This window comes from Martes martes (genome assembly GCF_963455335.1).
Source record: "Martes martes genome assembly, chromosome: 17".
NCBI classification, from domain to species: domain Eukaryota; kingdom Metazoa; phylum Chordata; class Mammalia; order Carnivora; family Mustelidae; genus Martes; species Martes martes.
In genome coordinates, this window is record NC_137905.1 from 42,123,268 (window position 1) to 42,148,457 (window position 25,190).

General features: G+C 55.8%; 2 protein-coding genes across 4 annotated transcripts; one reads left to right on the forward strand and one right to left on the reverse strand.

Annotated features, from left to right (window-relative positions):
- The first annotated feature begins 2,368 nt into the window (after nucleotides 1-2,368).
- On the forward strand, nucleotides 2,369-16,457 carry FXYD3 (FXYD domain containing ion transport regulator 3). Of its 2 annotated transcripts, none has more exons than XM_080828727.1 (10): nucleotides 2,369-2,512; nucleotides 2,805-2,898; nucleotides 9,778-9,884; nucleotides 12,787-12,843; nucleotides 13,951-13,986; nucleotides 14,089-14,112; nucleotides 14,865-14,939; nucleotides 15,025-15,061; nucleotides 15,361-15,398; nucleotides 15,540-16,457. In XM_080828727.1, the coding sequence occupies exons 4-10, from the start codon at nucleotides 12,801-12,803 to the stop codon at nucleotides 15,557-15,559; spliced, it is 273 nt and encodes a 90-aa protein (XP_080684853.1). In that variant the 5' UTR covers nucleotides 2,369-2,512; nucleotides 2,805-2,898; nucleotides 9,778-9,884; nucleotides 12,787-12,800; the 3' UTR covers nucleotides 15,560-16,457. The 2 variants fall into 2 exon arrangements, with proteins under 2 accessions (XP_080684853.1, XP_080684854.1); XM_080828728.1 differs by having other exon boundaries at nucleotides 2,416-2,512; nucleotides 13,954-13,986.
- Nucleotides 16,458-16,648: 191 nt separating this feature from the next.
- Nucleotides 16,649-24,242, reverse strand: LGI4 (leucine rich repeat LGI family member 4). Of its 2 annotated transcripts, XM_080828730.1 has the most exons (9): nucleotides 23,707-24,242; nucleotides 23,214-23,285; nucleotides 22,896-22,967; nucleotides 21,937-22,008; nucleotides 21,737-21,808; nucleotides 21,324-21,493; nucleotides 19,135-19,299; nucleotides 18,530-19,035; nucleotides 16,649-17,706 (listed from the first exon to the last, which is right to left on the reverse strand). In XM_080828730.1, exons 1-9 carry the CDS (start codon nucleotides 23,874-23,876, stop codon nucleotides 17,392-17,394), a joined length of 1,614 nt encoding a protein of 537 aa, XP_080684856.1. In that variant the 5' UTR covers nucleotides 23,877-24,242; the 3' UTR covers nucleotides 16,649-17,391. The 2 variants fall into 2 exon arrangements, with proteins under 2 accessions (XP_080684856.1, XP_080684855.1); XM_080828729.1 differs by having other exon boundaries at nucleotides 18,530-19,299.
- Nucleotides 24,243-25,190: the final 948 nt, after the last annotated feature.

The window sequence follows — 25,190 nt, forward strand, 5'->3', positions numbered from 1 at the left end:
CTCTTACTCCCCGGGAAATCCCAAGAGACTTAGGAGCTGCCTGCTGGGGAACTGGGGTCAAGGACCAAACCTCAGAACAAAAGATCTCCCTAGCGCCCCCATCACTCAGGAAGTGACAAGGGTTTTAGGAGCCGTGTGACAGGAATGGGGCAGAGACAACATACAGATTTCTTAACATGTGCTTATCTGCGCGTGAGGACTAAGAGATGCGAATTGCCAAGGACAAGGCATTTAGTCAGGGCATAAAAGGATTTGATAAACAAATAAAACACATAATTGCAAAGTCAAATCAGCTTTCTAGCAGCACCCCGCTGCCCCACTGCAGGCAAAGGTGCAATCTTTAAAAAGCGCCAAGTCAGATCACATGTCCCTTTTTTTTTTTTAAAGATTTTATTTATTTATTTGACAGACAGAGATCACAAGTAGGCAGAGAGACAGGCGGAGAGAGAGGAAGGGAAGCAGGCTCCCTGCTGAGCAGAGAGCCTGACACGATGAGGGGCTCAATCCCAGGACCCCGGGATCATGACCTGAGCCGAAGGCAGAGGCTTTAACCCACTGAGCCACCCAGGCGCCCCACATGTCCCTTTTTAAAGCCCTCTCATGGTTCCATCTTACTCGGACTAAAACTGTGGCCTGTGTGACCCCACAACACTGGCTTCTCTGCCCTCACATCCTCTTCGTAACCACCCCCCAACTCTGGTCCAGCCACATCGACCTCTCCATTGTTCCCCCAACACTCCAGGCAGGCTCCCAGCTCAGGGCCTTGGCACTAGCTGTTCCCTCTGTCTGAAATAGTTTTCCTTGAGATGCTCACACAGCTGATGCCGACACATCATCCTTCATGTGTCAGCTCAAATGTCACTTCCTCTGGGAAGCCCTCCCTGACCACCCGCATGAAAGGAGTCCCGCTCAGTCTCTCTCCACTATAATCTCCCATTTTCCTCCCTTCAAACTATTTGTCAGTATCCTAAATCACCCTTTCAACTAATCACTTCCTTGTTTCCTATCTTCCTCTTGACAGTATAGGAGCTCTCCAAGGGCAGGGACTTTGTTTATTTCGGTGAAAAAAGAATAGACAAAAATCCCTGGGAGAAAGACAATAAATGTCAATAAAAGCCTCAGGTATGTCCAGAGACAATGCACGCAGTTCATCCTGGAGAAAAATAAGGCAGGGAAGGAGGTTGGAGAGAGGGAATCACGTAGACACATGAGGGAAGAGTGTACGGGCAGAGGGACCAGCCACTCTAAAGGTCCAGAGGTTGGAATGGGGCCTGGTGTGTGGCTGGAGCAGAGTGAGCGAGGAGCTGAGTGGGTGACAGTGGGAAAGAGAGGTGACAGATGCCAGTCTCCGAGGGCTGCCCAGGCTGCAGTGAGGACTTTGGATTTTATCTGAGTGTACCAGGGAGCCATGGAAGTGTTTGAGCAAGGGAGTGACAGGATCTCGTGGAGACTGGATCACGGGGGCAGAAGCCAGCGGTCCCGAGGGCCTGATGTCTGGGGAGGGCTTCCTGACCCACCTGGGCATCTGTTCTGTTCTGTTCTGTTCCAGGTGATCAGGTCCCAGCTCGGCCTGCCCCTGCCTCTGGCTGAGGTCCTGCTGCGGGCCTTCTCCAAATCTTTAGCTGTCACCGTCTCTGGACCTCAGTTTCCTTATCTGTAAAAGGGGTGATGAAAGTCTCTATCTCATGAGATTGTTGCGAGGTATAAACAAGATGGTGTGTGGAGAGCAAGCTTCAGGGAATTGCTCAATTATTGGTTGTTCTTCTCATTTGATGAGTGATAATGACCTTGTAAAGTTTCTGGCTAACCCAGGTTTCTTCAGTGAATTCAAGAAGAAAATATGAATTATTATAAGAGATAACACCTGGAAGGAGTCCAGAGCAGGGCCTAGCATACAGTGAGTGCTCAGGAAACGTTATCTAAGACAATCGTTTCACCATCATCACTACCATCATCACCATCATCACCACCATCATCACCACCACTACGATCAATACCATCACCATCATCATCACCATCATTACCATCACCACAACCATCATCACCATCATCACCACCATCACCATCATCACCACTGTCACCATCTTCACCATCACCATCATCACCATCACCACCATCATCATCAATGTGATCACCACCATCCTCACCATCAGCACCACCATCACAATACCTCCTGATGAGACCTCCACATTCCCTGCCTTGCCCTTATGACCCGCCCTTGGCCTCTAAACTGCCCTCTGCTCCCTCAGTCCTCTTCTGTTTGGAAACCTTCCAGAACGGTAATACTCAGCTAATTATTAACCCCCATCTGTGTTCCTCCAGAGCTGGCCTGCCCTCCCAACAGCCATGATGAGCTCTGCAACTCCTCACATGTCTTGGCTCCTGCATTGGGACGGCCCTGCCCGACTGCTGCTTGACACCATGCCGGGCGGGCTATGGTGTGACCTGGGCCTGCTGCTCAGGGGCACTGACTGTATGCCCTTCATCCAAGTGGCTATTCCTTGGGTGGAAGGTACCACCTGGCCAGGGGGATTTGGGGGCTGGGGAGCACTGGGAGCCGTTCTGCCACTGCCCGACACGCCATGCACTCGCTGCTCCCCCTCCTCCTGCAGGCCTGGGCAGAAATATGGGAGCCTGAGAGGCATCTCCGGGTGTCACCCACTCTCCCCTGGGGAGATGCCTACTGGGCATCTGAACACTCGCCCATCACCGTCTTCCATGGGAGGACTTTTGAGCTCCCAGGCACCTCTGCTTCTGTCTTTTCCAACCCCTGTGGCTCCTCTGGCTCACTGCCCTTTTTCCAGGTGGAAGCTGTGAAGGAGGACAGGTCCTTCTCAGAGATGTCTGCCCAGGTGAGCAGTCTGAGACTTGTCCACAGAGAGACTTGACCTGGCCAAGGTAAGCACTTACTGGCTCCTGGAGATACTTGGACTGATTAAAGCGAAAAGAAATGCTTTGGCTCGAATGAAATAAAAATCATGGGACATATTCCAGTGAAAGTGCAGTGATGCTGGGTCCACAGAATTTCTCTGTGCACCAGTTTGGTTATTATTATTTACAAATAACAGAAAACCTCATTAAAATTGACTCGAATGAGTCAGATTTTTAGATTCATAACTGAAAGTTCCAGAGGGAGAGCAGGCATGACTTGATCAGGGTGCAGATTCTGTTTCTCAGCATTTCTCTTGGTTTGTGGTCCACTTTAGTGTTAGCTTTGTCCTAAGGTTGGCTCTTCCTGCGGTGGCAAAACGATTGCAATTTCCAGATCCCAAATGTGCATTTCCCACTATTCAAAGCAAAACCCAAATCTTTTCTTCCCTCAATTACTAAGCAAAATTCTGGGACTCACTTTGATTGGACCCCACTGGACCAATGGTTGCGGCCCAAAGATGATCTTAGCCTCTCTGGTCCTACCCTCAGGAGCTGCAGGTGGGAGAGACACCCCAGGAGAGACACCTCCCACCCCAGCCCTTGTAGCTGCTCATTGCAGGGAGCCCACTAGGGCAGTATTTCTCGTTGTAACAATCTTCAAAGAATGTAAATGTCCTGGAAAACCTCCCTCCTGAGACCTGAAAATTTTTTCTGGAGCCCATAGGGGTGGATGTGTTTTCCATGCCTGAGGGCCCCTGCCTACAAGAGTTCCATTGTTGGCTGTTGGAAAACACACCGCCCTGCCCCTTCCACCCCACCCCCTGCCAGGAAGGGAACCAGCTTTCAGAATTAGTCACGGGCTGCCAGCATCCCACACAACAACCCCATTGAATTGAAAGGGCATCCTGGGCAGGGTGAGGGCTATTCTTAGTCTAATTCACAGATGGGGAAACTGAGGCGCAGAGAGGCAACTGGCTCGTCTGAAGTCACATAGTGAGAAAGGGGTGGAGAGGGGCGCCTGGGTGGCTCAGTGGGTTGAGCCTCTGCCTTCGGCTCGGGTCATGATCTCGGGGTCCTGGGATCGAGTCCCGCATTGGGCTCTGTGCTCGGCGGGGAGCCTGCCTCCCCCTCTCTCTCTGCCTGTCTCTCTGCCTACTTGTGATCTCTCTCTGTGTCAAATAAATAAATAAAATCTTAAAAAAAAAAAAAGAAAGGGGTGGAGCTAGGATGTGAACCTGGGCTCTCTGGCTCCAAGTTCCTTCCCTCTCCACCTGTGGACCTACTGTGTGCCTCCCAGGTGTGATCCCACTTAAGGAGAGCAGGGTCCTTGATTCATCTGTTATGAGGCCTGGGATATAGTAACTCTCAAAAATGGTTTTCATTCAGTCACTCAACAAATATTTCTTGGGCGCCTACTATGTGCCAGACCCTTGTGCTTGGCGCTGGGGACATGAAAGGAATGGAACAGCTGAGGTCCCTTCCTCCCAGAGCTGACATTCCAGAGGCGAAAGAGATAATAAGTAGAACCAGTAAGTGTGTAATTATACACTATGTCAGGAGGTGGTTGGTGCAAATGCTACGGGGAAAGAAAGAGAAAATAGGGTAGGACGGGTTTCCAGGAGGAAGATGTAGTTTTGAATCCAATGGCCAAGGAAAGCCTCATCAAGAAGGTAATGTTTGGGCGCCTGGGTGGCTCAGTGGGTTAAAGCCGCTGCCTTCGGCTCAGGTCATGATCCCAGCGTCCTGGGATCGAGCCCTGCATCCTGCATCGGGCTCTCTGCTCAGCGGGGAGCCTGCTTCCTCCCTTCTCTCTCTGCCTGCCTCGCTGCCTACTTGTGATCTGTCTGTCAAATAAATAAATAAAATCTTTAAAAAAAAAAAGGAGGTAATGTTTGAGCAAAGCTCTGAAGAAAGGAGGTGAGGGAGGGACCCAGTGTGCACCTGCGAGGAGAGTGGGTCCGCTAGAGGCAACAGCAGCCGCTGATGTCTGGAGGCTGGAAAGGCACTTCTGTGCTGGAGGGCTAGCAGGGAGCCCAGGGTGGCGGGAGGGAGCGAGCAAGTGAGTGAGCGGTTGAGGGGGAGGAGATGATGATGTCAGAGTGGTGACAGGGGACCAGCCAGAACAGTGACTTCTGGGTCGTGGGTCACAGTGAGGACTTTGCTTCTGCCAGAAGAGAGCTGCAGCCAGAGGAGGCTCTGAGCCAGCAGGGCCCTGCCCTGACTCAGGGGTTCACAGTCTCCCTCTGGCTGCAGGTGAGCAGGGAACAGACCGAGGGCCGGCAAGGGAGCATGGAGCCCAAGGAGCGGCGGCTGTGGGGTCCAGGACGGGCCAGGGTAGGGGCAGTGGGGGAGAAGTGGTTGGTTCTGGAAATATTTTTTGTGATCTAATTCTTTTTTCTAACCTGCTGTCTGTTCTCGGGACCCTCCAATTTACACGGGGTCCTGTTCTTTGGTCACTCCGCTCCCTCCCCTCCCCACACATACAAACGAGTGTGGAGCCCAGTGACCTGGCTTGGCATCCCAAACTTGACCCTTCGTTAACTGTGTGCCTTGGGACTAATGACAGCCCCTCTCTGCCACACCTACCCGCATTGGGCGAGTCACGCCCGCCCAGCAGGTGGCGAGGCCCGCAGCCCAGCAGAGGATGATTCGTTGACAATAGAGTGAGGCAGTTAGGATAGTTGGTAAATGACTCAGGGATGCGCAGGGGTGTGGAGTTGGTTCTGCCGGGTGTGGCACCGCCTTCTTAGACACAAGGGTGCAGGGGGAAGGAGAATGGGACTGCTGGATTGTCAGGGGCCCCACTGCCAGCAAGCTGCTGGGTCAGTGCCTCCCCGGAGCCACCGGCGCCAGCCAAGCTCTTAGAACTGCAGACTCATCTCCCTATGTCCAAAGCCCGGTGGGAGCCTGCCAGCCCCCTTGCCAGCCTCAGAGCCCCAGGGCCCCTCGGCAGGCGGGGCTGGGCAGCCAGGAGCCAGTGAGGCCCCCACAGCTGGGGAGGGCCAGAGCCGGGCACCCAGGGGTCCAAGATGATGCAGGCCACCCAAGCAAAGGAAGAGGAAGACACCGGGGGAGGACGAGTAAAGAGCACAGCTTTTATCCAGGAAGAAAGAAATTCATAGAACAATTCATCTCCCAGGTGCCATATACATAAATCCATAATTTCCTAAGTCCCATTAGATTCTGTTTACTTAACACTTTATCCAATTCCATTTACCTTTTCTTCCATTCTTTTGCCATTTTTTTTTAATCTTGCAAGGGATTAGTTTGTGTTAACTTGAATTGGAGATTTTTTATTCCTTTTCTGCAACTTTGAGTTTGAATTTTTGTTGCGACGGGAGGTTTACTTGAGGATACGAGGAACCCAAGAACCCTTCACGGAGATGCCCTGATTCTGACTATTTTGCTTTGTCTGCTTTCGCTCCATGTATCTGTACCCCAGTATTATTTTTTTCTGAGTGTCTGGCCTCGCAGGCATCTTTTCCAGCCCATCTTTGAGCAGGTGGGCACTGCGAAAGACTGGCTCTTCTCCACTGGTACTTGCCCATCAAAGCTTTTTTGGGACAGAGTCACAAAACACGACTAAGCCTTTCCTTAGTTGTGTCTTTTCTGCAGTCAAGGGCAGACTCAGGCTGACAGTCCTGGGGTCTTTCCTGCATAAGCCACACCCGATCCATCCTGGGCAGGAAGGCCCAAAGGCAGAAGCAGGTTTGAGATGGGAGGTGGGTCTCCCTGTCCCATATTCTCTCCCATGAAGCTTCAAACCAGGGGGAGGTGACCTTGTCCCTTCAGCCACTGCTGTCGAGCAGGAATGTTCACGCAGTTAGGCTTTGTCTTCCTAATAAACCACAAATGCAGGTTAGCTATTGGAAACATCTTGATGCTTAAACATTGGCGACTATTAATTTTTGCAACACTTCGTAAACCAAAGGAAACGCGTACCATAGTTGGGTATTGGTCTTTCTGAACATCAGAAGCATAATGGCAAAATCAAAATTAGTTAAGTCCGAGGTGGTGACTATGTAACACCCTATGGGTTTGATTTCGTGCTTCAGTTCGGCATTCCTGAAAACTGGGGTGTTCGGAAGCTATCTGTAGGTTTGGTTTTTCTCATCTTGCAAGAATTCCTAGGATACTGAGATTTCACAGCTAATCACAACTTCAGCGGATTCTTTAGGACCAAATGATGTCAAAAGCAAAATGAAGAGCAAGTATTTCAAATAACTTTATTATTAATATAGTATAATATACAACATATATTTACATATAAAAGATTATATATGCAGACATATATAGAGAGAGAGGGGAGACTTCAGATATGATTGAAGTCAAGTTGACCTAGAACGCACCCCAAAAGAGATCCCGACTCCCTGCAAACCTTCCCCAAGTGTCAGTGGGCACTCCTTCATCTGTCCACACGGGGGTCTGAAGTCCTTCCTCCCTGGGCCTGAAGCCCCAGCCCCAGGCCAGCACACTTGTGGATGACACCTTCCAGTCCAGCCCCAGGGGGACGTTATAGTTGGCCTGGGTTGGGTTAAAGCCCCGTAAATGAAAAGCCACCGTCATTAAAAGTTCAGGAAATGAAGTTGGCAGAAGTTGCTTCCCCAAGCTGAAACCAGCCCTTAGATGTATTCGTTGGACTTGCATACTTTTCAAAACCTGCATATATATTTTTTAAAATCTAGCCAACTTTTAAAAAAAGTAATCTCTGCACCCAACGTGGAGCTCAAACCCACGACCCTGAGGTCAGCAGTCACCTGCCCCAATGACTGAGGCAGCCAGGAGCCCCTGAACCAACTTTTAATATTGGGAATTCCATATGAAGATTTAGGTTTCTGACATCGATTGAACATGTAGCAGCAGTTGGCTAGGACTGTGTAGAGATGACCTTTCAATTTTCTTAATTACACTTTTTTTCAAAGTAGGACATTTCAGAATATGTAATTCAAAAGGTACAAGAGGGAGTCTCCCGCCACCCCATCCCCCAGCCTCTCACTCCTCCTCCCCAGAAGCAGAATATCCAAAGATACCTCATTCATGAACAAGTGTATGCATACACATTCTTTTCCGCCTCATAGATGTACTTCTATACATCTTGCTTCCCCCCCCCCCCTTACATAGCAAGATGTCTGGGAGATGCTTCTGTCTCTGTCCGCATGAGCTAGCTACAGTTGTTTTGGGGGCTGCCTTTTAAACAGGACAATTTTCCCGTTTGCCCAGTTGCCAGCCCTCCCTAGGGTCTCATGCCTGTCCTGTTTCACTCGTTCACAATTCTTGCCTGGCCCCTTTGGCATCTCAGTTTGCAGAATCTGGCACAGGTGAAGGACAGCCTAGCCATGGAGCGCTGGTCCCCTCGCTCTCTGATGCCTGCAGTTCTTGAACTTTCCAGCAGAGGGAGACACCACTCACCCCCCCACCCCCCCAAAGAGCACCAAAGGGGTCTTCCCAGGGACATTGTAATCGGGAAATGTCTGGGCAAGGGATGCATGCTCTCTTCCCAGAGACAAAGACCCCCTTAGCTGGACTGGGATCCTCCCCTCCAGGCCTCCCTTAACTCTGTTTCTGTCTCCCCCCTGAACCTCCCACTTTGACTGAGCCCCACCCCCAAACGTCCCCTCCACTCTTTGTACAGACCTGCCCCTTCCAAGTGGGAGGAGGCTGGTGGTGGTGGTGGTGGGGCTGGTGGAGAGGCCTTGTCCTAATCTAGGGCCTGGGATTGAAGAATTGCCTGAGGGAGCCACATAAAGAAAGCATGTAATTGGGCGTGCCTTCCTTGCTTCCCCATCCCTTTCTGCTAGGAAGTGGGGGGTCCTTTCTCTCTGTCCCCAGCAGACAACCCCCAGCAGAGTCTTGACCTCGGAAACCCCCTTTCCCCATCCTGCACTCCACCCTTTCCCTGGCCTGGCTCCTGCAGCCCTCTGTCCCACCCCCGAGATGGTGTTGGGGGTCGCCTGGAGTCCAGCTGGTGGCCAGGGCACAGCCACCCCTTTCCTGGCCCTGCCCCTCCCCATGACCCCAATCCTCCGCCAGCCACTCAAAGGCGCCTTGTTCTCCATCCAGCCCCCAGACAAAAGTCCCTCTGTCTGAAAAGGCAGAATTGGGGGGAGGGGGCACCCCAACGAGGACCGTGTGGGGGCCCATGCAGACCCCAGCCAGAAGGAATGCCATGAGGAGGAGGGGCAGGAGGGGGTAGGGAGGTGAAGGGAGCCTTGCACAGTGCAATGGCCTTATCCAGAGTGGGAGGCAGCCTCCACCCTAACGCCCACTGCATAGACCCGGGCATCTGGCTCCCAGCACCCTTGCGAAGAGCCTGAGCTGGGAAGGTCTGCTTGATGCTCAGAAACCAGTCCCCAGTCTTTCCAGGGCATCATGGGCATGTGGGAGAGAGGTCATGGTCTAAAGCCCGACAGCCCCCCCACCCCGTGCACCCCCACCCCCACTCCCACTTCATGCTCTTGGTAATATCAGCCTCTTCTGCTGACCCTCAAACTGTCAAAAGCAGCAAGTGGTCTGGAAGGGGACCTTGGATGTCCCACAATTGCCACCAAGCCCTCCTCCAAGCGTAACCTGCCATCTAAGTGAAGGAAATGAGACGATTACGCCAATGCATTGCTTTTCCCCACCATTCTGCGAGGCAGAAGCTTTGCTGCTAAAGACCCCGAATTTCTTCCTTCCAGGTCCTTTTCACGGGGGCAAGAGATTGAAGAAAGCCCCCTCCCCGGATGCGAGGAGCGGACTTCTGCCCCATCCTATGCTCCTTCTGCCTACCTGAGGCTGTTGTGACGTTGGGGACCTCAGGGAGCTCCCTGCTGGGAAGAAAGGGTGGTAGCTGTCTCTTTAAGAGCAGGAATGGGGTGAGAGAGCCCCCGAGCTTTAGGGAGTCTGACTTGTTCTCTACCTGCCCAGGTTTGCCTAGGGCGTGGCAGCTGTGGATAAAGGCAGGACTCAGGCTTAGCAGCCGCATTCTCCCCTTCTCTCCCGGAACTTTCCAAGCAGCCTGGGGAGCCACACAGGTGAGAGGCTGGGGTCCCCTCCTTCCAACACCCTCTCGGCTCTGCCCCCAACCTCTCCCTGACCCTCTCTAGAACTTCCTCTCTTCAAGGATCTTTTCTGGGGGGCAGGGGACAAGGAGGTTAGAGAAAGCACCTTCGATTAATGTGATCATCCCCCCATCATTCTCCCTTTGGGGGGCTGGGTGAGCTAGCTGGGATGAGCCCACCAGTGGGATCGGGGTGACTGGGTAGATCGGGGGTGTCTGAGTTGACCGGAAATATCTGGATCGGGAGTATCTGGGTGGATAGGGTTGGAGCGGGCTGGTTGGGTGGGTGGGGGGTATCTAGGTTGACCAAGGCTGGATTGAGGGTATCAGAGTGCATGGGTGGGTGACTGGGTGGACTTGGGTGTCTAGGGATTGAGGATGTGTGGATCCCGGAGACCTCTTGGAAAAGGGGACAGCGGCTTCCTGGGGAAGCTGTAAAGTGGGGAGTTCGGTAGGAAATTTCAGGGACACGGGGGAGTCATTCTGCACAAACTTGATGGGCCTGGCCACCATCACGGAGGAACAAAGGGGATAGCAGAGGGCGGACCGTGGAAAGTCCATCACCCGGGTGTTGGGACCGGCAGGGCGGGGAAGGAGCCCAGAGGGGTGGGCACAGCCTCCCTCTGCCGGCTGTCTTCCTCTCCGAGCCTTCACGCCAACTACAGTCAGTCCGGGAGCAGCTCAGGAGCCCCTTCCAACAACAGCCTGGGCGGGGAAGGTGAGGGCAGATGCCAGACAGCAGCTCCCAGTGGCCTGCCCTGCAGGAGAGCCAGGTTGGGAATGTGGCCCCAGGGCTGGGGTGCAGCCAAGATTACTCGCACATCTCCCCTAGGCCAGGGATGCTGGGAAAGATGCCCTGGGGTTGGGGAGTAACAGAGCCTGGCAGCCAGGGGGACTAGGTGAACTCCATGGAAAGAGACTTCAGAGCTGGGGCTCTGGGTCCTTGGTGACAGCTACAGCGTTCAGCTGAGTTAGCGGGGGTTACGGGGCCCCGACAGCACCATGGGGTAACCACAGTGCCACCCCATCACACTGCGGAGTTATATGAATAAGCGTGAAGCGCTGAGACCAGGGCCTGGCGTACGGTAAACGCTCACAGGGCACTAGCTCCTATTACTGGGGTATCATCTCAGGGGGACAAAGTCCCACGAGGCAACTTTAGACAACAGCTGGTCCTTCTCCAGACGTGTGCCTGGAACCACCAGGCTGTCCTGCCCACACACCTGCTCCAGCTCTCCTCCCCAAATCTGCGGGGTCCTGAATGCCTTAGCAATGCTCCTCAAAGCTACAGGCCCCCTGCCTGCAAGAAATGGATGCCTTTGAGTCCACCATATGGGATTCAGGGCTGAGAGGATGCCCAGGACCTGAACGCGCCCAGGGAGAGGGGGGAGCCTGTGAGAATGTGCAAGAAACAGAAGGGAACGTGAGGTGGGGGTGACATGGACGGTGCGGAGACAGACGGGGTCACTGTCTTCAGCGGTGGAGAGGAGTCTGGGGACAGAGCAGGGAGTGTCAGATGTCTTAGTGAGGGCCCGTGCTGTGCCATCGGTGAAATGAGGGCTGGAACAGATCATCTCCGGGCTTACTGGGGGGGTGGGGGGGGATGGGTGAAGACACAGCAAGGTCATTGGCGGGAGCCCAGCACAGGGTGGGGCAGAGGACGTGCTGACTTTCGCTAGCAACACTTTGACAGTGTGTGCTGGTGGCAGTGGGGCGGGTACTGGGAGAGGACTGGGGGACACACAGAGACGGGCCTTAGCTCAGGCACCCGAAATGGGGAGAGGGTGGGCTGAGACCAGACCAGGAGGGGATCGGAGGGGTTCTTCTTGCTGGATAGGCCTATCTGGAGAAAGAGGAAATAATGGCTGCCAAGAGGAGCTTGGCAGGAGCAGGGGTAGGCGCTGGGGCAGGGCCAGGGGCAGGGCCAGGGGTAGGAGCTGGGGCTGGGGCAGGGGTAGAGGCAGGGGCAGGGGCTGGGGCAGGGGTAGAAGCAGGGGTAGGGGCTGGGGCAGGGGTAGAGGCAGGATCAGGGGCAGGTACGGGGACAGAGGCCAGGGCAGGGGCAGGGGCTGGGGCTGGGGCTGGGGCAGGGATAGAGGCAGGGGCTGTGGCAGGGGCAGAGGCAGGACAGAAACGAGGAGTCTTGGGGGCAGAAGATGGGGCTGGGGCTGCAGCCACGTGACTCCTCTCTGCTCTGGCCCTCACCCCTGCCCCAAACCTCTAGCTCTCTCCTCCCCACACCCTGCTCTGAGCAGCCTGAGGAGCCAGCTCGAGATCTGTGGAGTCTGGCCAGGGCGGGCAGGCTCTGAGCTGTCTCTGAGAGACACACCCGGGAACCCGGGCCTCCTGCCACCTGGCTCCCTACATCCCATTTCCCAAAACACCCCGAGGCCCCGATAGTCCCAAAACACCCCGAGGCCCCGACAGTCCCAAGCCACAAACAGCCGCTGCAGAGCCAGGCTGCTCAAAATCCCACTCCCTGCCAAAGTGACCCTATGCACCCATTTTTAGTTTTCAGAGCCTCAGTTTCCCCATCTGTAAGCTGGGGCGAACAGCAGGCAGTGCCTCCCTCATTTGGTCACCAGGGCTATGTCCCTAGAGGCCCAGGTCTGTGTCGAGCCAGTAATTCCTGCAGCTCCTCTCCAGGTTCACGTTGCCACCTCCCCCACCTCCCTACCCCCCAACCCCCTTTGATGGCTCCTCCTCACCTCCCAGACAGGGTGGTTGGTTAATAGCAGCCTCTCTGCCCCGGGTTGAGTTGTGCACCCTGGTGAGAGCAGAGTACAAAGAGGACTGGAAACCAGAGGCACCACTCTGGCACCTTGGTGGGGGGGCCCCCATAGAGCTGGACCCTCCCCCCACCCTTCCCCCTCCAGGCCAGCTGGCTGACATGCAGGAGGTGACAACGCTGAGCCTCCTTCTCCTCCTGGCAGGTGAGTGCCTGGGCCCCTCACTGCCTTTCCCCAAACCCCGCCACAGAGTGTTGGCCAAGCCCCATGTCTGTGTGTCTGTGTGTCCGTGCATGTGCCTGCCTCTCTCGTGCTTTCCGCCTCCCCTGTGGGGCAGCGACTCCCCGGTCAGCATCTCCTTGAGGGTCGTGGTGTCGCACTGATGGTTTCAAGGTGCGCACAAAGACAGACCCCCTTTACGGCAGCGACTCACACAGCTAGTCCCCCCTTGAGGTCTCCCCGATGAGAAGACTCAGCCCCGGGCACTGGGTCTTCAGCACCTCCCTTGCCCTTAATTATGAGAGGGAGCTGGGAGCTTCGAGGATGCAGCCGTTATGGAAATCCTTTGTGCCTCAGTTTCCCCAGCTCTACTAGTAAGTACTTAGTAGCCACTGTGAGGATTACACAAATTGGTGTTTGAAAAGCGGTTAGAACAGGGCCCGGGACAGAGTAAGCTCTAGGTGTTTGTGCTTTAAATATAATTGCAACTTATTAATCACCCTTGAACACACAAAGATCAGAGTTTAGGCCCGGAGCTCAGGTAGCCCACGGCTTCAAGCCAGAATATAATCCTAGTCCTTTGCTTTTATTGTATTTTTTTATCCCTTACGTTGGGCCAGGCTGGCATTCCGTTCAGGGTAGGGAGAGAGGGCTGCATTTTTAAAGATAGTGTATTAAGTTTATGATTAGTAATTTGTTCTACAAGGAAGCGGTAAGGAAACGCCAGAACAGGTGGAGTATGGATGAGGCTCCGAGAATGACTGGGAGCTGGGATCATCTGTCATCTCGACGAGAATGTTGCTCGGTTTCTGCTGGAGTGAGGATTAGCCAGGTGTCTGGAAAGATCAGGCCAAAGAGTGGTCCCAAGCCATCCAAGCTAAAACCTATTTTGGGAGGCAAAATGTGGGCAGGCCCGGGGGGCTCACAGGTATGGGGCGGCGGGGGAAGCTCACACCTCCAGGTTTGGGGCCGGGACCCCTGTGCCCTCAGGAGGTGGGGACCTGTCCATCAGGGGCCCCTGAGGCTCTGTGGCCCTGCCTCCCAGCTTTCCTGAGGTCCGCAGGCCATCCCCTCTCCTTCCCGTTTCTCCAGCAGGCCTGCCTGTTTTGGATGCCAACGACCCAGAAGGTGAGTCAGACTCCACCACCAGGCTCACCCCCAAATTCTAGCCCCCACCCTTGCCTCTTGGCTGTTGTCCTGGATTCATGTTCTTTTTCTCTTTCTTTGCAGATAAAAACAGTCCTTTCTACTACGGTGAGAGCTTGTGCCCCTCTCTTGGCCCCCTCCCACCCACTCCCCCCCTAACATTTTGTGTCTGCGGACCCACAGGGCTTGGGTGGGGGTCCGATGTGGGCGAAACAGGAGGCGAGGATAGGAAGGGGTAAGGATGGGGAGAGAGAGAGGTCAACACAGTGGAATAAAGGAACGAGCCACGCGGGTCTGGTCCCAGGGAAGGTTCTCTTCCGGCAGGAGAGCAGCTCGAAGGAAGCCAGGAAGGTTCACCAGAAGCCGTTGTTAGGGTTCAAATCAAATGCTAGGAGGAGGCTAGCTTTGCAAAAACTGCCCAGAGGAGGGGAGTTATTGGGCGGCCTTTCTGCAGTTGCTCACACACACAGCAGACACCCTCCAAACCCCTGGACCTTTGTACTTTCCGATCTCCCTGCCAGGGCCCCCCCTGCCTCATCTCCCCGGGGCTCTGCTCAGAGCAGCCTTCCCTGAGCGGTCTCCCTAAAAGAGCTGCCCTCTGACGTTTTGTTCCCTGGCTCTGCTTATTTGCCTGTAGAAGGCTTATCTCCACTTGACCTTCCATTAAATCTCTTATCGGTTGTTTGTGTGTTAGGGAGAATGTGAGCACGGGAGGGCTGCGGGGCTGTTTGTTCCCTCCCCTCTGTATCCACAACTCCCTGCCGGTGGTCAGGTTCCCCATACCCACCTGTCGGATAGATGGAGGTTTGGACGGGGAGGACACAGGCAGGCACTAATGGCCTCCTCTGGGTTTCTCCTAGACTGGCATAGACTTCGGGTCGGTGGGCTCATCTGCGCCGCGGTTCTGTGCACCATTGGCATCATCGTCCTCATGAGTGAGTGGGGACCCTGGAGGCCGAGCTGGCAGGGCGTGGCAGGGCTGTGGGTCCTCTCCCTCAACCATCCCTTCTCCCCTGACAGGTGGGAAATGCAAATGCAAGTTCAGCCAGAAGCCCAGGTAAGACGGGCTCCCCATGTGCCTACTTCACACTGAACAGACACCTTTCCCTGGTCAAAGAACTGAATCTCGCAGAAAAAGGCCTCCAGGCCTTGCCTTGGAGAATTCCTGCCACTGAGATGTCCCAGGTTTATTCTTCAGAGCTGATCAGCTTCAGAGAGCCCGAAAGCCTGAAAAGCTTTGGTCCCATTCCAGGAAAAATAGCCAGGAAGCTCTGTTAGGGCAAGCTGAGCATCCTCTAGCCTTAAGGGAGAGGACAAGGGGGATGGAAACACATCTCACCACTTTTCTTTCCCCAGCCACCATCCAGGGGAAGCCCCACCTCTCATCACCCCAGGTAAGCCGGGAACAGAATGGGGAATGCAGAGAACACGGGCCGTGAGGGCTGGGCGCGTGCGAGTGTGCGTGCCTGTGTGTGCATGTGTCTTGGGGAGAAAACTCCATCCGCTCTCACAAGCTGACCCATCATCTCTCCCAGGCTCTGCCCAGAACTGTTGAGGACGGATCCGCTGAAAGGACACAGAGGTCCCTTCCCGTCTCTTCCTCCAAGTCCTGGTTCTGCACAGGAGCCCGGACTCCAGGATGGAATTCTCCCTCTTCTCCTCAGAGCACCTTGCGAGGGCCTCACCTTACCTCTCAGTGTGTGTGTGGGGTCTTTTTGTTCAATTTTTATTCTAAAAATGGCTCTTGCCTCCTTATCCTTTATTCTAAAAATTGATTAGCCCAAGTGGCCTCAAGACTCCCTATGTGTACGTCACGGTGGGCTTTTGAGGACTAGCAGAAGGCGGATACACCCTGGCAGCTGGGACAGAAGCTGGCAGCTAAATCTCTTTGCTGGGAAAAGTTCAAGGCCTGCTGGATGGCATGAGGCCCGCCCTCCACCCCCAAGGCTAGGGGAACCACAAGGGCAATTTAAAATTTTCTGGTAGCCAAATGGCGGATGTTTTGGGGAATGAAAGAGGGCTCTAGCCAGATGGAATGCTGGGATATTCCAGTGGACACTGAGACCATCCCGGGAAAACAAGGATGTGGATCTTACTACCACAGTATGAATAGTCAGATACATTGATTTTAATGGTAAGACCCCCATGACCCCCCCCACTCACCCCTGAGACCCCACTGTATCATAGAAAACCCTTCCTAATACCCAAGTGTCCCTCTGAGACCTTTAAATAATTCCTCACGACACTCTTAATAATATATAGCGGTGTGAGAACTTCCAAGGAGCCTCAAACTCCCTTGAGACTCCCTAGTACCCCGTAAGATCTCCAAAATGCACCGAAGGGCCACTCTATAAAATGCCTAAAACTCCCTACAACACCCAAAACTATCTCCTACGATGCACTGAGTCATGACCTGAAGAAGAAACCCACAATAAACCAGAGACTTGTCCCCTACTAATGCCCTTATATCTGTCAAACATCCCATAAGCCCCTCCCCCACAACCCACGAGCCCACACTCATCGGGCAAGTGAGAGCGTACCAGGGCAGCCAAAATGCACCCCTGGCGCAACCCCCACCCCAATACTGCTCCTGGGACACCATTCCTCTCCCTTGTTATTCTCTCCCAAAGATCCCACAACAACGAGCGGGGCAGCTGCACAGCGCGTTTATTGAGCTCATACGCTTTCTCTCCTCCCCCCTGTCCCTCACAGGAGACGTGCAGCGGGGCTCCCCACAACAGCTCCCGCTTTCCTACCTATTTCCCGCTTTCCCACCTATTTCCCGCGCATGCGCAAGAGGGCCGACATGCTGGGCTTCCGCCTGGGCAGCAGGCATGCGCACAAGCAGCAGAGGAAGTTAGCAAGCCCGGCTGGGAAATCGGCCCAGCGACTGATGACGTCACGGAGGCGGGCACCAAAAGCGATTGGCCGGATTGAGTTTAGAGGGAAAGGAAAGCTGTCTCTTCCTCAGTACTTTCTCAGGGAGCAGGAACGGTGGGAGTGCGTTGAGGGGGCGCACTTCCAGACCGCACGGAGTTCTGCACATTACTCTCACCATGACTTTTGTATCCTGGCTCCTTGCAGCGTCCCGGCCTGAGCTCCCAAGTCATCTGTAGTGGGGGCATGTGCCTCCAGCTGAGATGTTGCTTAAAGACTGGAAGGACAGCTCTTGCCTTGAATTTGGCCTCTGGTCAGGACCTCACAGGTAGCATCAGCCCGAGTAGGGCCAGGAGGCCAGTGTCTTGGGGAGAAAACTCCATCCGCTCTCACAAGCTGACCCATCATCTCTCCCAGGCTCCCAGTCAAGTGGGTATCCAGAGGCCTGGGACTCCCTGTGCCAGCCGGTGCCCCCTTCCCTCCCAGCCATGGCCAAGGTCCCGTGGGGTCTCAGGCACTGAGGTCTAACTCGTGATGCTGGTAGATCTGTGTGGGGCCTTTGAAGCAAGCGGCAAAGAGGAAGCGTCTGCCGGCTATGGTGATGTGAGCAAAGGCACGAGGGGCCACCAAGGCTGGGGGCCCCAGCTCCTGTAGAGGTTCCAGGAGCCCCTTGTCAGGCTCAAGGCGAAAGACCTGGCTGAAAGCGAAGTCGCTGCCCAGGATGGCCAGCTGGTCCCTGGCGATGAGCAGTGGCTGGAAGACGTGGGCACCACGTGAGGGAAGTTGCTGCAGGAGGCGGAACATGGAGCCATCCCAGCGCATGACCTGTGAAGTGTGGCGACCAATTAGGGCCTGGGATACAGGAGGGCCAGGCCTGCCAGTAGCCCTCTGGGTTTCAGAGCACCCGGAACAGCTTGGAGACAGGCCCATAGGTCCCCAAACTCCCAGAGCTTTCCTACCTTCATACCTGTCACCACCCCGTTGCCCAGGCCACAGACTTGAAGTCATTCTCGGCCACTGTCTTTCCCTCACATCCCACAGAGAATCAGTTCGTTTTATCTACGATGGTATCTATTTCTCCCATCCCCTCTGGCCGCACTCCGCCCAGCCACAGTCCCCTCCCTCCATGACGGCAGGCTCTGCCCTAGGCTCCCCACACTCATCCCTGCACCCACAGTCTGCTCCCCACACACATGTCCCGTGAACACCTGAGTCAGACCATTGCCTTCTAGGCCCAGAGCGCCTGCTTGGCTGTTCCTCAACCCAGAATGAGAATGTTGAAGAGGGTGGGCCGTCAGCCTTGGGGGTCCAGAATGTGGTGGCTGTGCTCAAATGTAAGGCTCAGAGTGGGGGGGACAGTGTCAGTGTTGGGGGGATACGAAGTGGCTTATGGTCACTCAGCCTTGAGGAGTCACAGTGATCTTAGAGTCCGTGTGGGGGGGTGTGGGGAGGGGGTGGCTAGAGTTCAAAGATCAGTACATCGGGTGGGGTCAGAGTTCAAAGATGAGGCTGTGAGGTCAGGTCAGAGTTTAGAAGCTTCTGTGCAAGGTGGGAGTCAGCGCTGCAAAGCCAGCCCCGAGGCAGGAGGCCACTGCAGGTCAGATCTGGCTTGTGGCCGCCTGCCCCACCTGACTGGGCCCAGCCTCACCATGGAGTCCCCGATGTAGCGTGTCAGGCACAGGAACACATCGCCCCCGGCCTGGAAATGGCGTGTGGCATAGACGTCCTCGGCCTCGGGGATGTCCGTGCGCCTCTCGAAGCGGCCGCCGAGCCACTGGAAGAGCACAGGCCGCTGGGAGGCGGAGGCCAGCAGCAGATGGGGCCGGCCGTCCAGCTCCAGGGCCTCGGCGTCCGTGTCCCGGTGCCAGGCGTGCAGGCTCTGGCGGGGGTAGAAGCCGGGCCCGTCCTGGCACAGCAGCGTGGTGCTGCCCGCTTTGGAGGCGTCGGCCACCACAAAGCAGGGCTGCCCGTCCAGCCACAGGAGCTCAGCGTCGTTGGGCCGCAGCAGGCGCCGCGGGGCCAGGGCCTGCGTGGGGGCGAGGCGCAGGCCGGGGCTGGGCCGGGCCCACAGCTGCGAGCCCCCCCACAGACGGGCGGCCAGCACGAAGAGGCGCAGGCCCAGCACCAGCGGCTTGCAGGACACCACCGAGGGCGCTGTGGGGGTGCGGGATGCGGGAGGGCAGGTTAGGCCTGCCCGATAGGGCCCCACCCACCCCCGAAGGCAGAAGGATGGAGGGTGGGGGGCAGGCTCACCGGACAGCTCTTCCTCAGGCCGGAAGCGCTGCAGGCTGTAGTCCCAGGTGAGGATCAGGCAGCGGCCCGCAAAGGGCTGCGCCAGGACGATGTGGGGTTCCCCCTGGTAGGAGAAAGACTCCACGCCCAGCGCCGACTCCCCGACCGTCTGGAACCAGGACAGCTCTGGGGGTGGCAGGAGAGAGTCAGGCGGGCACCGGAACCTCGCGGGCCCTCATCGCTGAGCCTCGGTTTGCACATCTCTGAAATGAGGACCGTCGCGGTGTGCACCTCATAGGGACACAGAGTGGGATCTTTTCATCTACAGATGAATTAAGTCACAACAACAGGGGAATGCTTTGTTTTCTAAGCCACAGGACACCATCAAATCATTGCTTAGAAACAACGTATTTCTCAATTCATTTAGGGACGTTCCATTCTACCCATCCTACAGATGAGGAAGCTAAGGCCGGCAGGCACAGTCCAGCCTTCCCATCTTCCATGAAAGAGGACTGGAGCACAGCCACATGACCCCAGCGCTCCCCCAATACCTCCCTCCTGAAATTAGGTGTGGCCCTGTCTAGGCCAAGTTCCCTGTGGAGAAAGAGCAAAGTGGTGGCGGTAATGCTCGCCTCCCTTGTTTGCCAATGGCTCTTCCTGGACTTGGTCTCTTGCCCTTTCTCCCCGTGACCTGGCCAATAGATGGGCCACAACTCAGTTTCAACCATGGAAACCAGGACAACACCCAGGGGCTGCCCCACCTGCCGGGACTGCTCACCTCAGACCCTCCTGTCTTCTTTAATTCATGGGATTTTGGACCTCTTGGTTACAGCCACTTAGCTTTATGGTAACGGTACACCAAGGTTGCCCAGCGTGGAGGTGGGTTGTAGACTCCAGGTTAATACTTCACTCTACATGCGGGGTCCTGTTTCCAGGCACCAGGGTTGAAGCAATGAACCAAGGCACCAAGGATGCCGGCCCAAAGGTGGATCTTTGAAAAATGGCCATCATATCATCACCCCCGGCTCGAAACCCTCCAAGGCTTCCCACAGCCCTCAGGGTAAGATCACTCTGCTCCCTGTGGCTTTCAAAGTAATACACGGTGAGAACCCTGCTGCCTTCGATCTCACCTGTGTCCTTCTCTTCACTCACTCCCCCCAAGATGCTGCCTGCCTTTGATCTGCAAGCAGGACAGACTCTCTGCTGCCTCAGGACCCTTGCACATGCTGTCCCATCTCTCCAGAGTGCTCTTTCCTCTGTATTTCACTGAACTACATCTGGTTGTAAAGCCACCTCTTCAGAGAAGCCTTCTATGATGCCCCACGGAAGGTAGGACCACCCCATTGCCTTAATCTCCCTCATTACTCCCTGTGTTTATCACAACGTGTAGCACAAAGTTTGTTTCTGTAGTGTTTTATTTAATGTTTACATCCTCATCTGCCAGGGCTCTGAGGGCAAGGCCCATGGCTGTCTGGGTTACCACAGTATGCCCACTGTCTCTCATAGGACCAGACACAGAGTGGCCCTCAGTGACTGTTTGTGGAACAACTGAATAGAGAAGGACTCTTAAGTTAACTTCTCCAGTTCTATGAGTCCCACAAACACAGAACACAACTTACACTTAGATGCTGGTAAAAATTATTACATTAGTAGCCTTACCCACTCCTTCAGGAAGCCCTCTGTGGCCCTCCCGCTGTGCCTGGCCCTTGCTCTGGCTCAGGGCACCACAGCCCAGCCCTGACCACTCCGGGCTCTCACCCTCCACCTTCCCCTGTGCCGTGGGCTCTGGGAGGGCAAGAGCCAGGGCCGTCCTCATCACTGCTGTGCCTTTTGCACTGCCAAGGACCCATAAAGTTACCAAAACGTATTTATGGAAAGCAATGTGATCATAGCAAGTCTTTCAAAATGGCTGTTTTTATGTTAATAACAGCCACCAGCGTGCACACTTAGGAGGGCCTCGCATCTAAGGCTCTGCCCCAAATGCAGGCGTGGACGTGTCACTGAATTCTCGCTGCAATCCTATGGCTCCATTTTACAGATGAGGAAACTGAGGCTCAGAGAGCTAATGCCCATGCTCAGGGGCTCACAAGCCAGGGAACAGCTGAACGGGGAGCGAGGTGAGCCCTTCAGCCCTGGGAGCCATGCCCCTGCTCTCCCACCTTCCTCTGGAACCACGGCTGCCCCTCCCACCCTGCGGGGAAAGCCCCCACCTATGGCTCTGCACTTGAACGTCTTGGGGTCGAGGTGGCGCAGCTGCATGTGGGCCAGAGCAGGGGGGCCGGCGCAGGCCCCCGTCCCCACGCTGGCATTCACGGTGGGCGTCCACTGCAGCAGCCAGAGGACACGGCAGTCACACTGGAACGGGTTCCCGCGGAGGTCCCTGGGGCAAGAGGCCGGGAAGGGGCTGCGACCTGGCTTCCACGCCACCCTGGCAGCCATGTGCCCCGTCCCCTCCCCAGGCAAGGGTTCTAGATGGGCCTCCCACCCCGGAGGTGGCGTGAAAAATAACAGAAGAACCACAGCCGCCGTACTTCTTGGTGTCGGCCAAAAGTGGGCCCAGTGCTCCCCTTCCCTCGCAAACACCCCCCAACTCTCTGGCCCAGCCAGCCCCCTTGAGCCTCACACGTGAGTTAGGGTCTCCAAGCCTCGGAAGAGGAATCTGGGGAGGGTCTCGAGGTTATTATTGGCCAGGCTCCTGGTGGAAGGAGAGGAGGAGGAGAAGCTGTCACCCAGGTCAGTGACCCGGATCCCCAGTGTCCCTGGGTAATGGGGTTTGGGGTGGTGAGGCGGAAGGGAGGGGTGAGGCCTTGGGGGGGCACGCACAGGTGTGTGAGCGAGCGGAGTCCTCTGAGAGCGTTCTTAGAGATGGAGCCAATCTCATTGTCCTCAATGAAGCTGCGGAGGGAAGGCGGGGTGAGGGGGAGGCCCTCAGTTCCCTGCTGTGGCCCCAGGGCGCTTGGGGAGACTCACCCCATTGAAGCCATAGGCCACTGGGATGTGCTGAAGCCTTCCCAGAAACCTGTCCTCCCCAAGGCTCCAGATGGTCATCCCAGGAGCCACGAACCCAACCCCATGCTCGCTGCCAAGCTAACAGTGAACCCTGCCTGCACCGGCTCATGGCCGCCCACACTACCTCCAGTGTCACCACTGCCACTGCCACCAATGGCCATCACGACTGACACCCGGGCATCCATCACCATCCCGAACCCCAGTGTCAACAACATGGCCGCAACTCTCGTTAACGCCAGACAGTGCCACCACCACCACTGCCGACCCCGCCACTCACTCCCGTCATCCACACCCACGCCATCGTCACCAAGCCTCACCCAGCAATACTGAGAAGCATCGTCAACAACACAGCCTTCGTGACACCAACAGGACCGCCACCATGGTCACCAGCGCCGACACTAGCGCCCCCATCACCCCATCACCCCCATCACCTCCTCAGAGTTGTCTTCCGTTCATATGAAATATTTTCTTGTCTCTGGCCTCTCTGTCCTCTCCCTGGGCTCTGCTACATCAGGGAGGGCCTGAAAGAGTCCTGGGTTACCCAGGCCCTTTGTGGATCTTGAGGCACAGAGAGGGGAGGTGAGCAGGCTGAGGTCACACAGCTGAGCAAGAGCCCTGACCCCACCCCCCTCCAGGAAGGACCTTTGTTCAGACACCCCCTACCCCCCCACATGCCAATAAGCCTCTACCTCCCTCTGCTCCTGGAGCCACAGATGGGTCCCTGCTCCTCTCCCAAGCCCCCATCCCCACTGCCACTCCCTGGCCTTACTCACAGGTACTGCAGGTGGGACAGGCCCGCAAATGCGTCGTCCTCAATCACGGAGAAGGAGTTGGATGTGAAGAGGCTGGCAAGGGAGCAAGAAAGATTTTTCCAGAGATGCTGCTGCCCCCTCTCTGACACGTTAACATTGACCCCCACCCTCCACCCTCATGGGCGTGGACACACACACACACACACACACACACACAGGTGCATGCAATTCCTTCGCAGACATGCGCATACACACGTGAGCACACGCCCCCCCACGCACCTGTGCGAACACCCACCCACTCCCTCGAGCTAGTTGTCGGCTTAGCTGGGCCCCACTCACAGCAGGTGCAGCGTGGGCACCCTCAGGAAGCTGCCGGCCTTCAGCTGGGTGACTCCAGTCCTAACGAACGAGCTGGGGACGTGGGCAATGGTGGGTGAGGAGACAATCACCCCCAGCGCTCTGGTCCCGCCCCAGAGCCATCTCTTGTTTGGGGGACACTGGTGTGCTGCCCCAACCCCGGATGTCTTTCCTTTCCATCCTAGGGAAATAGGCATTTGCCCTCCTCACTTGGCAAGGATCCTGGCAACATTCAGCTTCCCCCCACCACCCACGGCCGTCCTTCCCCCCTCCCCTCTTGGGCTTTGCAGTCTCCCTTCGGCTCCTGTCCAAATGCCAGCAGCCCCCTTTGAGGCATCCCAACATCCTTTGCTGCCCACCTCCCAAGATCCTGAAGGGTCCCTGCTTCCTCAGGGACCCCGGCACCCTGCCTCCGGCCCCTGGGGTCCCAGGACGCCCATCCTTGCCCTCAGGCCCCGGAGGGCCTGACACTCACAGTGACAGCAGGGTCGGGGAGAAGTTCTCGGGCAGGTCCGGAGAGCCCTCACACAGGGCACTATCCTTGGAGCAGGAGCAGCTCAGAGGACACTTTCCCTTTGGTGGTCTCCAGGCCACCCCCACGCCGGCTCCAGCCAGCAGCAGCAGCAGCACGCCCGCCCCTCCCATGCCCCCTCACCCCCGCTGAGGCTCCGGCTTCTCTCTGCCCACCCGGCTCAGCGGGCTGGGGCCACTACCTCTGGCGTGCCAGGCGACCCTCCATTCCGCCAGCTGGCACACTCTGTCCCGCCTTGTCTCTCCTTTCTCAGTCTCTCTCTCAGCCTTTCTTCCTGTATCGCTTTGGTGTCTAATTTTCTGTCTCTTTCTCTTTCCTTTTCTGTCTCTCTCTCTTTTTGTATTTCTGACTCAGTGAGTTCGTCTGTCCACTCTCTGTCCGTCTTTATTTCTTTCTGTCTCTTGGTCTCTGTTTCTCTGTCTCTGTTTCAGTCTCAGTCTCTGTTGTGTGTGTGTGTGTGTGTGTGTGTGTGTGTGTGTATCCCTCTGTCTGGTGTCTTTATTTCTCACCACCCTTTCCAGTTCCCTTTCTTCTCCTCCCACGCCCCTTCTCCTTGGAGGTTTGGGAAAGGGACTCACTGGGCACTGGGTGCGCCCGGCAATGCAGCCTAAGAAGGAGGGGGTCAGAGGCCATAGGAAGAGCAGCCCTAAGGAAGGGACTGGATGGCCCCATGGGAGGGGAGGGGCCACAAAGGGCTGGAGCTGCCCTGACCACTCTCAGCCAGCCCCCTCCCCAGATTCCCCACTCCACCCCACTCAGAGTGTGAGGAGGATGTCACCAGGGTGGGGACCGGATGGCTGGCAGGCGGAGGGGGTGGGAAGAGAGACCCCTGGGGGGCTGGAGACATCCTAGCCACTCCCAGCCAGCCGCCTCCCCTGGATCCCAGGAGGGTGTAATGTGCCCCATCACCAAGGCTCAGAGGGGGGGTCCAGCTGCTCCCTCTGGTGGCCACACTCGGAAGGGCAGCTGTCAGACCTCAAACTCACAGCCTCCCTCCCAGGCCTGAAATTAACCCCTTGTGTGCCCACCAGCTACTGGGATAAGGAGCCAACTCCTGGGAAAAATGAAAGTGAGGATGCCACCCCCTTCCTCAGCATTGGCTCTGCACTAGGCCCTGTCCTAAAACTTTGTCTGTCAGCTCATGCCGACCTCATCACAACCCTCTGACATTGATCCTATCATATGGCTATTTTACAGATGGAAACACTGAGGAGAGAGGTCAAGTCAATTTGAGATTTGGGTTACCAGCTGGGGCAGAGCCAAGGCTTAAGCCCAGGCACCTGGCTCCAGGGCCTCTCTGCGTGATTTTGTCTGATTTCTTGGGAGATCCGAACTCATGGATATTGGTCATTTTCATTCGGACTAAGCTTTTAGCAATTTGGATAGATTCATTAAATAAGAAAGAATAAAGAAATGACACTTGTTAC